Here is a 13,753-nt window from a genome sequence, read left to right as displayed (position 1 = left end):
GCATTGGGGCAGTTGGTGGGACTGGGAGCTGTACAATAAGATGACAATTTGAATTTCTGTTGAAATCTTCCAAGAGAGGAAGCCTTTCTAGCCCGTGGAGTGGGCTTTAGACAAAACTGACACACTCTAATTTTTGTCACTTAATGCTTTTTAATTAGGCAGGGAAATTCGCTTTAGATGTTTGAGGGAGTGGCTCTTTCCCAGAGTGTGCCGTACGCGGCACACCCACGTATCCTGCCACAGCGCATCTCGGGTAATGTCCTCTTGCTTAATACTGGTGTGGAGTTCGTAAGCACAATAAATCCTGTTGTCATCAGTTTGTAGGTGGCCGTGTTGGCTCTGTCTCGGTGCATACATACCAGCAAAAACAACAAGTGTAGTGAGGAGAATGCTTAATGATTTGGCCTGAAATGTGTTATGAGATAAACTCTTGGGCTAAAAATAATTTAGTTTTGTTTGTTTAATGATGATTTCAGATAAAAAACTTGGGTTTTGGTAACGTTCCTACAAATTATTTTCTCAACAGTTTCCATATGCATGGATATCACCTGAATCCTCTTAGCAGAGCTTAAATTGTGTGTCAACTTACCCTAGCCATGAGTGGCTCCAAACCTGATATCCTGTGGGCCCCACACCATGTTGACAGATTTGTTGTGTGCGATTCAGAGCTGAGCCTTTATCACATCGACTCTGCTGTAAGTTCAGAGCTCAAGGCAGGGTCCTTGCGGCTGTCAGAGGAAACTACGGCTACACTACTGTCAATAAATTCGGATACACCGTACATGAAATGTGTGGCTTGGTATCCCAAGTATGATCCTGAATGTCTCCTTGCTGTTGGACAGGCCAATGGCAGAGTGGTACTTACCAGCCTCGGGCAAGATCACAACTCAAAATCTAAAGATTTGATAGGCAAAGAGTTTGTTCCCAAACACGCTCGGCAGTGCAATACCCTGGCGTGGAACCCACTGGATAGCAACTGGCTTGCTGCTGGGTTAGATAAACATCGGGCTGACTTTTCCGTACTGATCTGGGATATCAGCAGCAAATACGCCCCAGAGACTGCCGTCGCTACAGAGAAAGTGAGGCTTTCAGCAGGAGATGTGGAAGCAGGCCTGGTAGTTACAAAACCATTATATGAATTAGGACAGAATGATGCTTGTCTCTCTCTCTGTTGGCTTCCACGGGATCAGAAACTGCTCCTTGCTGGAATGCATCGAAATCTGGCTATCTTTGATCTTAGGAACACAAGCCAAAAAATATTTGTAAACACCAAAGCTGTCCAAGGAGTGACTGTTGATCCCTATTTCCACGATCGTGTTGCTTCCTTCTATGAAGGTCAGGTTGCCATATGGGATTTAAGAAAGTTTGAAAAGCCTGTTTTGACCCTGACAGAGCAACCAAAACCCTTAACAAAAGTTGCATGGTGTCCAACAAGGACTGGACTATTAGCTACTTTAACAAGGGATAGTAACATCATTAGACTGTATGACATGCAGCATACTCCCACCCCTATTGGAGATGAAACTGAGCCGACAATAATTGAGAGAAGTGTCCAACCGTGTGAAAATTACATTGCGTCATTTGCCTGGCATCCCACAAGTCAAAATCGAATGGTAGTAGTGACTCCCAACAGGACTATGTCTGACTTCACAGTTTTTGAAAGAATTTCTCTTGCATGGAGCCCAGTGACATCCTTAATGTGGGCTTGTGGACGACATTTGTATGAGTGTACAGAAGAAGGAAAGGCTAGTTCCTTGGAAAAAGACATAGCAACCAAAATGCGCCTCAGAGCTCTGTCAAGGTATGGTCTTGATACTGAACAAGTTTGGAGAAATCACCTCCTAGCTGGAAATGAAGATCCTCAGCTGAAATCGCTTTGGTACACTCTGCATTATATCCTTTATTTTATTGTAGTTTTTGTCCTAAGGAAGTAATATACCTTTATATGTAAACCACTTACATAAAATGCATTAAAATCTTTAAATACAATGCAACATCCTGTAAATACTTTGTATATGTTAACAGGATGTGACTTAAATTTTTTTAAAACATTTTTTGGGAAAAATTAAGCTTCCTATACATGAAAATACTTATGAAGCAGTATACTGAAGATATGGATCAAAAACTTACAGGAAACAAAGGTCCCTTAGTTTACACTGGCATTAAATCAATTGTGAAGTCATCTTTGGGTAAGAATGTTCCAACTTTGCTAAGTATTGTTGTAGTATGTTTGAGAATGATACACTCATGAGTTTGTCTTTGGCAAGTGTTCAAAGAGACTATTCAAAAATATAAAACCAAAGTATTTATGTTTGTGTTTTAATAATGTAAGTTAACAGTAATTTCCAGAGTTATCAGTGTTCTTGGAAAGTCAGTAATTATAGAAACATAGTATCCTCAGAAGTAAATCTTTGAACTGTTTCAGACATTTGAGTTTTGACTATGGCACTAAGAATTCCTGCTGCCTGCATGATATTATACTTTTTTGCATAATATTATGTACCCTGCAGAATATTATATTTTTCAAAGCTTCACATCAGGGTGTGGTTCTAGAAAGGTGACTTTGCTGTTGTCACTACTATTGCATTAAGTACATCTGTATGACTATGTTTAAATAAGCTGACTTGTTCTGAAGTGGTGATCAGCCCTGGTTTATCACATTCTGCCTTTCATGCTCGCTGAAATCTGTCTTAGTATAATTTATTATTTAAATACTTTCTCTCTTCAATATATGTCTTCAGTGGTGGGAAAGCTTCTAACACATTGATTCTGGCTGAAAGCTGGTAGAGCAGGTGCTTGACAGTGTATTATGTATTTTCAATTTGAACATACTGAGAATTCCTGTCAAAGGTAACAAGTGGTAGAAGAAAGAAAAAAGACTGAGAAATACATGTCAAGCTTAGGTGCATAATTTTTAGTAGATCAAAATAATTTTGTGCATGTTGCTCCTTGCCATGGAGTTGTAAGCAATGTTAAAGTACTAAAATGAGATACTCAGCTTTTATACCCTGCTTTATGATTGAAATCAAAGCTTTGTGTTGTGATTGCAATTGAAACTGTGATTTAAGCATAATTTAACTTATTTCCCATTTCTAGGAACAACAGAGAACCTCAGGCACAGCAGGAGTGGATCTGATAGACAGGCAGATATTATTCAATATCTGAGTGAGGAGAGATCTTTGGCTTTGCAGCTCTGTGGGTGGATAAAGAAGGGAACAGACTTAGATGTGGAACCTTTCCTAAATTCACTGGAACAGGAGGGAGACTGGGAGCGAGCTGCTGCTGTAGCACTTTTCAGCTTGGACATACGGCGAGCAATACAAATTCTGAATAAAGGGGCTTCCTCAGGAAAAGGTCTGTATTGTGTTTTGTTTTTTATTTTGGCACTGTGTTAGTAGATTTTTTCAGTTAACAGAATTATGGAAGATAGAATGGAAAAATTATGTAAGAGATGCCTGTTGTGTTGTAAAATTGTTACTTGAAACACTTATATTGGAGCTTGACAAATCCTGATATTTCACTCATCAGACTACCATATACCATACTGTCTATTTAAAATAGATCATATGTTTCAGAATTTCCTTCCTTATAAAAGCCCCAGAAAGGCTTATGTTCAGAACTAGTGGGATTCTTTTTACTTTAATGGAACTGCTGGGGGAAAGAGTATCTGTCTGTGCTTTCCACAGGGAAGGTTCAGACTGGAGACATGCTGTTTTGAAATTCAAGATTAAAATTGAACTTTCTGACAGAATTAATATTTAGATTAAATAGTTTTCATGTTTTTAGGAAGCTTCTTAGCTTGAAACTTTTGTAAAAATTGTCATCCTCCAGCTAGGTCTGTTAAACAATGGCTGGATATACAATCCTGTCTTTTCACTTCTTGTGGATATGAATTATGATAATGACAATCTTCTGTCATAACTATTTCAAAATACCACAAGTAGTGTGATGTTGTTTAAAGAGGCTGTCATGCACGTAGATGCTAACTTACATGAACAAAGGCATTTAAAGCTACTGTACATAGTAGTGTATGCACATTACTTAGGTAATGTTAACTCTACTACATTTTATGTTGCATCCTGACTAAACATTGTGTTTCAAATGGATGCTTTCATTTACAGTTTTAATTTACAGTTTCATTTACAGTTTTAACTGGAGGTTGAGTCCTTAACTTGAATGATACTGATTCACTGATTGCTTTTCATAAATCAGGTGATCTGAACCTTAATGTAGTAGCAATGGCTCTGTCAGGCTACACAGATGAGAAGAACTCACTTTGGAGAGAAATGTGCAGTACTCTAAGGCTGCAGTTGAACAATCCCTACTTGTGTGCTATGTTTGCTTTCCTGACGAGTGAGTCTGGTTCATATGATGGTGTTTTGGTGAGTAAATTTCTGTATTAGATTAAAGTTTCTTTATGCAATAGAAGCCTATAGATACATGCACTTATGTAGGGGGAGTCCTATATACTCCAAGAATTAATCAAATTAATACCTATTCTTTTATCCTGGTTCTGGCAAATAGAATATCTTTCTGCAGAAGAGACATCTCATATTAGTGAATGTTGTGTCAGTGAATAAGTCATGCATGAATGGCCAAAACAGAGATTATAGTTAACACGTTTTTTAGAAGAATTTTATTTTTAGCATGGAGTTATTAAACCTCTACAAATACATTATCAAAATAATGTAAGCAGTGGGAAGAAACAGAAGAGAGATTAATAATGGAATTGCAAAAAGCAGACTAAATGCAGGGGAGTTTGCAGAACTTTCGTCAAGCTACATTTGCATTGAATTGTACTTTATTTTCTTTTTATTTACTTACTTGTTAAAATAATTTCACTTTGTTGAAACAGTAAAAGAGAGTGGTTCCAGGGCTACTGAAAATGATACAGAAATGCCATTTAAAGAGCAAACTAAATCTTTAATCATGAGATACTTTGAGCCTTTGGAGGAGTTAACATACTTGATTCCTGTTAGAGAACAGAGAAATACTTGATTCAGTAGGAATTCTTTAGCCTAGGAGAGGACTCCTGTAATGCAGCAGAATAATTGGCCCAAAGCTGTTGAAAGAGAAGTTGTCATAATTTGATGTTCTTACGGTAATGAAAAATAAAAATGGTTAGAATCCCAGAGGAGAGAAGCCTGAAATTTTCTTTTCCTGTCTTTGGGAGAGAGTATTATTGTTCTCTGGATGTTGGGTAGTACTTTCACAGATTTTCTTATTGATGAACTGGCAACTCACACATGATAAGGCACTGTTTGTTTTGGTTTAATTTTAATTTTCCTTCAGTGAGACCTGTTGAAGTCTGCATGAAAGATTTTGCCAAGCACATCTTGGTTTGGCAATGTCAGTCACAATTTCTAATCTGAGAATATCAGAGGGAAAAGTATGGGCATAGCTAAGTGTGAGAATTGATATAGAGAAGTTTTTTTTTTCCTTCAGTGTCACATCTAGTAAAATGGTTAAAAAGCAGAAAGTGAATACTGATACACTGTTGGACCTCAAGTGTTAATATACTTCTGAAAAATTTGTTCTGGATGTTTAGTTTTTGTTTTCTTGGGGTGTTTTGTTTGCTTTGTTAACTTTTGTTTGCAATTTAAGGAAGGAATGGAGTGGTTAGGCTAGTTATTATGTAAATACAGTAAACTGAACTTGGTTTGTTTTTCTTCTGCCTGTGACTTGGTGGGACACCTGGCTGTACATGCTGGAAGCACTAAATCCTCTACAAGACTTGCAAAGTTTATTTTTGCAGAGATTCATAAACCGTGTAGGATGTGTTGTACCAGGTTTTCCCGGTAGATTGTTCCCATATCCGCAGTCTTCCTCTGATACCTGTGTCTGAGTACAGACAAGTTTAGAGTTAGCCTTCTCCAGATGCCACATTTTCTTTGTACACAATCAATTTCATTGTATTAGTTAGACAGTAGTGCAAGTGTTCTGATTTTTACAATGTGTTGGAAAAATGAAAATGTATCTGATGTTAGTAATTCCCATTTTTGTCTCAAAAGTATGAAAATAACGTAGCTGTACGAGACAGAGTGGCATTTGCTTGCAAGTTCCTCAATGATGCTCAGGTAAGTTTGTGATTGCACGTTTAAAAAAACTTTTAAACTGGGCTTTATTCAGAGGCAGAAAAAACTCTGGGGTAGAGGGGTGAATAGTGGAAATAATGAGTCATGAGTAATTTTTTTTCTTACCACAGTAGTATATAAGGTATAGTATAATCTGGTTTTTACTTTGTATTTCCAGCTTAATTTTTGATTCGGTTTTTGCTTGGTTGATTTGGGGGCTTTATTGGTTTTGTGGTTTTGGAGGTTTTTATGAGTATTCATCACATGGTAGTTCAAATGCAGTTGCATTAACTGTACACCTGTTTTACTGGAAAGTATTTCTGTTTCTTCAGTATTTATTTCCAGGTGTTAATGTTCTCTCAAATTATGGTTTGGTTTTGCAGCAGAAATGTTCTATTTTAAATTCACCAAAGTATTCTAAGAATACATAACCGCTCTCCTTACATTTTCTATCAGGAAGCTTAAAGTTTTTTTGTAAACACTTGATTTCATGCAGTTTCATAGGATATAGTAATTTAACTTTTTCTGCATAACATCCAGCAAGCAATGCATTCTGTTAGCTGCAGATGCGGTTTTTACATATATCTATATATTTTTCATATGTATTTTTTTATAGCTCAACAGGTTTATTGAAAAGCTGACAAATGAAATGAAAGAGGCTGGGAATTTGGAGGGAATACTGTTAACAGGGCTGACAAAAGATGGAGTTGACTTGATGGAAAGTTATGTTGACAGAACTGGAGATGTCCAGACGGCAAGCTATTGCATGCTACAGGTCAGTGTTTCACTCAAAAATAAATTTTATGGAGGAAAAGTAAATGTAGTTTCTTTATCTTGTGAACTAAAAAGTATTTTCTGTATTAAATGGGGACAATTGGTTTTGTTTTTGGTTTTGTTTTTTTTGTTTTTGTTTGTGGTTTTGGTTTTTTTTTGGTTTTTTTTTTTTTTTTGGTGGAGTAATCTGAAACTCGGTGTTAACTGATAGCTTGAGGAGACAGTAGGGGAAAGAGGCAAAAGAAAATCGTAGCTGAACTGGGAATACCCATTTATCTGTTTATTGCTGGTGTGTTTCCTGACATTGTCATTATTTTTTTTGCTTTCAGGATTTTGGTAGAGAAGAAAAGTGAGGTTGTTTGTTTGTTTGTAGGCTTTGGGTTTGTTTATTTGTTTGTTTGTTAATAACGGACTTACCTTGGCCCCTATAGTAGCCAATAGTAGCAGCTATTGCCAGCGGTGTATTTAACTGCATATGCAGTCATGACAGTGATACAGATTGTGATACATGACAGAACTTTCAAATCCTTCATCTCACAGACATGAGTTCTTAGGAGGATGTGGCAGCACAAGTATTTTCAACCAGAGAGAAACTGAAGAAAACATTTATCAAACTCACATTACAATTTAGCAGAAAATTCTTCTCCCCCATAAATGACACTCTATTATTTCTTATATCTTGTAGTACACTTTGTCAAGCCTTTTGAAAAAGTGAGTAATATGTATTGTGTGTCGTTAATGTATGTCTGGCATTTTCTCCTGCCTACTTTAGGGTTCTCCATCAGATGTACTTAAGGATGAAAGGGTTCAGTACTGGATTGAGAACTACAGGAATCTTTTAGATGCCTGGAGGTTTTGGCATAAACGTGCAGAATTTGATATTCATAGGAGTAAGCTGGATCCCAGCTCAAAGCCTTTAGCCCAGGTAAATATAAATCTCATATGAAATATGACCAGTCCAGAAAGGAACGTGGTACTTCTGTAAAAAAAAAACCTTGCTAGCCATATCTTGGTTTATATGAGGATTTATGTGCAAAAGAAAGATTTCAACTTAGCCTGCCCTAAAAAAAGGAGGTGTCACTTTTTTTTTTTCCAAATAACAGGTCTTTCAGAAACTGTAAACTATCAACACTTTTCTGGGGAAACTGGAAACTCTTGATTTTTTTCTCTCACATGCAGAAAAATGAAATCAGAGATGTGTCACCCAGCTGAATTCAGTGTCAGGGTGAGACTGATGCTGAAACCATGGAACTAGTTCAAATTGCTTTTGTTTTAATTGAAAAAAACTTCAAAGCTCTATTGAAGCCCTTGAACCTGAAGCTAAAGTGAACAGCAGCAACTTTCATTATCAGTTCTGAACATACACTGACCTTAAAACTAACACCCTGCCCAAATGCTATCTTCTTAACATCTGGTGGCAGTTTCAGCCAACATGGTCTTACCATGGCACCTTTTATTCTCTCATGTCTGCAAAGTATGTTCATTACAAGCTTTAGGGCCTGAGAGTTTCTGAGGAAAGCTGGTTTTGAATTCTTTTATCAGTCACAGCTGTTTAAGCAGAGTTGTTCTAAGTGGGAGGGAGCTGATTTTACTGCTCCTTCATTATGTTGTTAACATAAATAGCCCTAAAGAATTTGAAATATGTGCTCCTTGGTATCAAGTCACAACTTGGGACATGAAGGATGTAGATAAATATTAGGATAATCCTTATGTTGGGGATTGTAGTGCGAGTCATCTTACTGTGAGGAGGGAGAGACTAGACTTTATATAGTCTATATAAATAGACTATATATAGTAAGTAGTAAGTAGAATAGTATATATATAGTATAGTATATACTATACTATATAGTATAGTATATAGTAAGTAGAATAAACCTAATTTTTTTCATTACTGAAGACATAGCTTTTATTATCTTAAATAATATCTTTCAAAGTTTTAGCAGTTGTGCATGTTTTTATGTGCTTTTGAAGTTAGTGAGCATCATTAAGGCCTACTTCTCAGGACTGTGTACCTCATGTATAAACCAAGGTGTCAAGAGCTCCTTCACAAGTAGCTGTGGCTTTCCAGGGTGCTCTCTAGAATATGTGATAAATAAATGTTAATTAGCTTGAATGGATTCACTCACAGGTGTAGTAAAAGTGGAACGAAACCAAAAAATTAATGGGCATCTGTTCTCTTTAGGTGTTTGTGAGTTGCAATTTCTGTGGAAAATCAATCTCTTACAGCTGTTCAGCTATTCCTCATCAAGGGCGAGGTTTTAGCCAATATGGAGTCAGCGGTTCACCGACCAAGTCAAAAGTTACGAGCTGTCCTGGTTGCCGTAAGCCCCTTCCCCGTTGTGCACTTTGCTTGATAAATATGGGAACACCAGTTTCCAGCTGTCCAGGTATGACACCGTGGGTTTTAGTTATTCAGCTGCAGTACAAGTTGGAGGCCTAATTAGCAGTTCTTATTGAAAGATCTTCTGTTGCACTTTTTTTCTATTTGTGCTTATACTGTAAATATTCATACTGATCATTTTGAAGGGAGAAGGACCATAATTGAGAACTTGTTTACATCACATGTAATTTTGGGATGACACTTTTGTTTCAATTCTTAATGATCAGACATTATGCATAGTTACTTGGTTCTCACAGTTTTCCATGAGATTGTCAGTCAAATTCCATGGTTAGACAGATATAAAGATCCAAGTATTGTGAGGATCAGTATTGTGAGCTTTACGACTGAAAGAAATGGGGAGTGTGTTTTCTTGAGATGAATTGTAGTCATGCTACACAAATCATTGAATGTAAATTAATTAATTTTTAGCTGGAAGAGGAAGAGAGGTGTGGTGTACTTTTTGTTATTAAGCATGAAAGAAAGCATGGGTCATGCTGTCACAGCTACGAGGTATTATGACTGGAGTTGTTTGGTTGTAAATGCCTTTGGCTTGGCATTATATAATGTCTATGTGAAAAGGATTTCAACCATATTTTTAAGTCAGTCTTATTACAGAGCCATGAGCAGCTGTACAGTTGTCATGTTTATTTACCTCTTCTCATTCTTTCGCTGATCTTTGTTATGACTTCTATATTGTACTTATTCCAGTTCATAACTTAGATTTTGTTGATTTTTTTTTTCTAAAGCAGAAGATTTCATGTGCAGCAGAACAGTCCCATAATTCACTGGACTATAAATCAGTCAATAAGGCATAAGTCACCATTGAAGGAGATTCTGTCTGTAAAACTTGTTTAATAGGCAAGTTTAGCATATCTAGAAGATGTGAAGCAACAATTTAGCAGTCTAATTCTTCTTTGGTATTCTTACAGCTCTTAATATTTTTACTGACTTCTATTTTAAAATTGCGATGCTTTTTCACATAATGTTCTTTATTTCACAATCATTTTAATGGTGCTGCTGGGACTGAAATGTAAATGAAGTGTAATGATTTACAGCCCTATTTGTGGGGGTGGGTTTGCCTCTGGACAGGAGGATCCAAGTCAGATGAAAAAGTGGATCTTAGCAAAGACAAGAAGTTAGCCCAGTTCAACAACTGGTTTACTTGGTGTCACAACTGTAGGCATGGTGGACATGCTGGACATATGCTGAGCTGGTTCAGGTAAGGTGATGTTAAAATTTTATTATTTCACATGTGTATTCTGCACTGAGTAGAACATGTCTCCTTCCCTGCATCTATCATTATAAAGTTTAAATAATAAAACTGAACTATGATACTGAGTTTTTCCAAAATACTATACCTCTGCACATAGTTAAATGTATAATTGCAAAATTATTTTACCTGTTTTTTCTTTTTTTTTGGCTGTTGCTATTTAGGGACCATACTGAGTGCCCAGTTTCTGCCTGCTCTTGTAAGTGTATGCAGCTGGATACAACAGGGAATCTCGTTCCAGCAGAGACTGTCCAGGCATAAATACTGTTAGAAAATGTGTGGCTAATGGATGTCCATCACAGTCCATGCAGATATTTTAGACAAAGGTAATTTCTGACTTACTGTGAAAAAATAAATTGCTATCAAAGTAGTGAAATGATGTGTGTATGACTGTGCTTGGTAGAAACAGGTATTCCTGAAGTGAGCCTATAGGTACAGTGCATGGCCCTTATTCAGAGGACTGAAGAAAAGCACTCCTGGAATTGTGGACTCTTTGAATTTGCTAAAATGTAAAGAAGACCTTTATTAAAAAAGTTTTCGGGATAATGCTGATTGGTCCCAAAGCTGAGTTTATATGCTGTGAAAGCAGACCTTCAAAATAAACACTTGAAAAGAAGATGGCAAAGTTATGCTGTGGATTTCTCTGTTCATTGTTTGATCACTGTCTTGTATGCAAATGCTCGTTTGTTTCCTTGTAAGTTTATTCAGAGTGCCACTGCTAACTGCCTTCTAAGCATTTTTATTTTAAAGAAAAATCCTTTTCTTTCTGTTCCCAGATTTTGTTGATAGTAAAGCAATGTATTTACAATTCAAGTTCTTACTTAACTAGGCTACATATCTAGTTGATGCAGATTTTAATGCTGAAGAGTTTGGGGGTTTTCTCTCCTAGCGATGACTGTATCCTAGAGAAGACTTCCCTGAGAAGTCATGTGACAATTTCTGTGCAGAGTGCAGGTAAACCATAGGAGGTTATATCTGGATAAATTTTTAACTTAGTACTGTGAAAATCTGAAATCTCAAGGACTGGAGACTTGTAAATACGTAAGTTTTAACCTATGTGCAGTGTTTTGACTACAAAAATATTTGAAGACTTTATAATCAGCATTTCCCTGTACTTCTGAAATATACTGGAAGTGTAGAATCAACCTGTACAAATCCTGCTTCTGGTCACTAGTGGACACCCATCTGCTCCCAGTTCTGAGTAATTGATCAGAGTACTTGTAGATGTGTTACCAGCTGGAATTAAGATTATTTATTAACTTGAGAGAACGTCAATGATATTTTGCTAATACTGTGCTAGGAGCTAATTGGTATTGTTGTCCTTGATTCTGTAGGCAACATTCACACAAATTAGGGAAAAAAACAAACCTGTTTTAAGGTATGTGATAATAACATCAGTTTACTTGGTGTGTGTTTATTTACAGTATATGAGTTACTCAACACTTGTGTGCTATGAAATACTAAATGGAATGCTAGCAATAAACTGGTACTGTTTGCCAGGACTGTGAAAATTGGTGTTTCAAAGAGAATATATTGTAATATACCACAAGTTCTATGTGCTCTAGTGTAGTTTCAAGAACATAAAATGTGGAAATGTACAAGATGTACATGTACTGTGGATGTACAAGATTACATTCAGGACTTTGGGTTATATTTTCTGAGTTAGCATTAATGTTGTAATACATCTGCTGCATTTATTTTTATCTAAAATTGGCAAAGATCATTTTTTAAGTTAAAAATCTAAGAGGTACTTGATATTTCTAGGCATGGGAGAGCAGTTCCTTTTTTTTTTTTTTCTTTTTAGAATATTTATTTCTCGTTCCAATATTTTTGCACACTTCACATTGCTGTTGAAGAGCTCTTCAAAATGTTCTCCATTGATAAATGTAAAGAGGGGCTTACTGTATGATACCCTATTTATATAAATACAGGCAATAAAGGTTTTGATTTATGTAAATGAGGATTGGTAAGTGTCAAGTGTTTGTTTTTTATTAATGTGTAGTAACATTTAGTAAATTTTCCTGATAATTTCCATGTTGAGGTGAATGCAACTACCAACATAGTGTCTCGTTTTCTCATGTAAAGAAAATTCATAAGGTTTTCACCTCAGTTATAACTGTGTGTGTCAAATTCTATCACTAAGTTAAATTACATGCTCACTTTAATGCTCATATCTTTGCAGTATTTTGGATTATGAATGTGTATGTTCTGGTGCTATGGGTTTTGGTTGTTGCAATTAGTTAGGCTTTCAGGTCAATAGTTACACCATTTGCAAAATTTACAAAGCAAAAGCTCTGTGTTCTTTAATTAACAGATTTTTTTTTTCTTGTTTTCTGTCACTTTAGGTGATTTCTTGTTTTCTAACAGATATATAGCTTTACCCATTTTATTAGCTGCAGTTGTTTTTTTGTTTACTGTTGCCTGGTAATTCTCAGCTCAACTCTGCTGAAGGTGTCTTTGCATGCTAAAATGTTGTGATCCTGTGGCTCATGCTGATTACATTTCATTGTTGTAATTTTGTTAGACGCTCTGGCCTTGCAGCCCTTCCTTGATTAAGCACAAGCACTTTATCATCACACAAACAGGCTCCTTCCTCCTGAGCACACGAGTTGTGCACATGTCCATGCCCAAGCCAGGACAGCAGAGCAGGCAAGCGGGGTCAGCCAAGAGCCCAGTAAAAAAGTACCAAGTCTCAGAAGTCAGTCCTGAATGTAGTGGGAGTAGTCCTGTTCCAAATAGCATGAACTTCTAGAAGTTTGCTCCAGTTACAGCATTCACTTCCTATGCCCCTTCTCCTCTGCCAGGTTCCCACCATGCACCAGCCTCCTGTCCTCCCAAAGAAGCCACCAGCTCCTCTTCATGCCTTCCATTACTGTCTTTGGTGACATCCCTCTCTGGTGTTCCTGATTCAGTTGCCCTGGTGCCTCCCCTTTGGTCAGTGTCTCAGGAAGCCCCTACCTCCTATTTTATTATCTATGAGGGCTGGCAGTTTCTCACTTTTCATTGTGTGTGTGGTGCTTGGGGCCCTGCCAACCATCAGGCCTAGCTGACATTGGTTGTCTTTCCATTGGTATTTAAAACAGCTGGCAGTTTCCAACATGGTAATGTAGGAAATTATGCTGATAATTCCTTGCATTGCTGTGTGATTTGCACAGCCATGTAGCCAGGGTAGGTCATTTAGTCACACACACTGATGGTCAGTAGAGAAGCAGACAAATGAAAAGCATGTAAGGGAAACTTAAAGTTGTGTACAGC

The 13,753-nt window shown here is 36.9% G+C and overlaps 1 protein-coding gene across 2 annotated transcripts; it reads left to right on the top strand.

Annotated features, from left to right (window-relative positions):
• The first annotated feature begins 526 nt into the window (after window positions 1-526).
• On the top strand, window positions 527-12,458 carry MIOS (meiosis regulator for oocyte development). Of its 2 annotated transcripts, XM_068210342.1 has the most exons (10): window positions 527-1,893; window positions 2,091-2,189; window positions 3,097-3,354; window positions 4,213-4,382; window positions 6,012-6,077; window positions 6,691-6,849; window positions 7,621-7,773; window positions 9,031-9,235; window positions 10,318-10,447; window positions 10,663-12,458. In XM_068210342.1, the coding sequence occupies exons 1-10, from the start codon at window positions 597-599 to the stop codon at window positions 10,757-10,759; spliced, it is 2,634 nt and encodes an 877-aa protein (XP_068066443.1). In that variant the 5' UTR covers window positions 527-596; the 3' UTR covers window positions 10,760-12,458. The 2 variants fall into 2 exon arrangements, with proteins under 2 accessions (XP_068066443.1, XP_068066453.1); XM_068210352.1 differs by lacking the exons at window positions 10,318-10,447; window positions 10,663-12,458 and adding an exon at window positions 9,981-10,311.
• Window positions 12,459-13,753: the final 1,295 nt, after the last annotated feature.

The sequence above is a fragment of the Anomalospiza imberbis genome, chromosome 1, assembly GCF_031753505.1.
Source record: "Anomalospiza imberbis isolate Cuckoo-Finch-1a 21T00152 chromosome 1, ASM3175350v1, whole genome shotgun sequence".
Taxonomy (NCBI): domain Eukaryota; kingdom Metazoa; phylum Chordata; class Aves; order Passeriformes; family Viduidae; genus Anomalospiza; species Anomalospiza imberbis.
The sequence above is the reverse complement of the archived record's forward strand: the minus strand, read 5'-3'. Positions and strand labels throughout refer to the sequence as shown.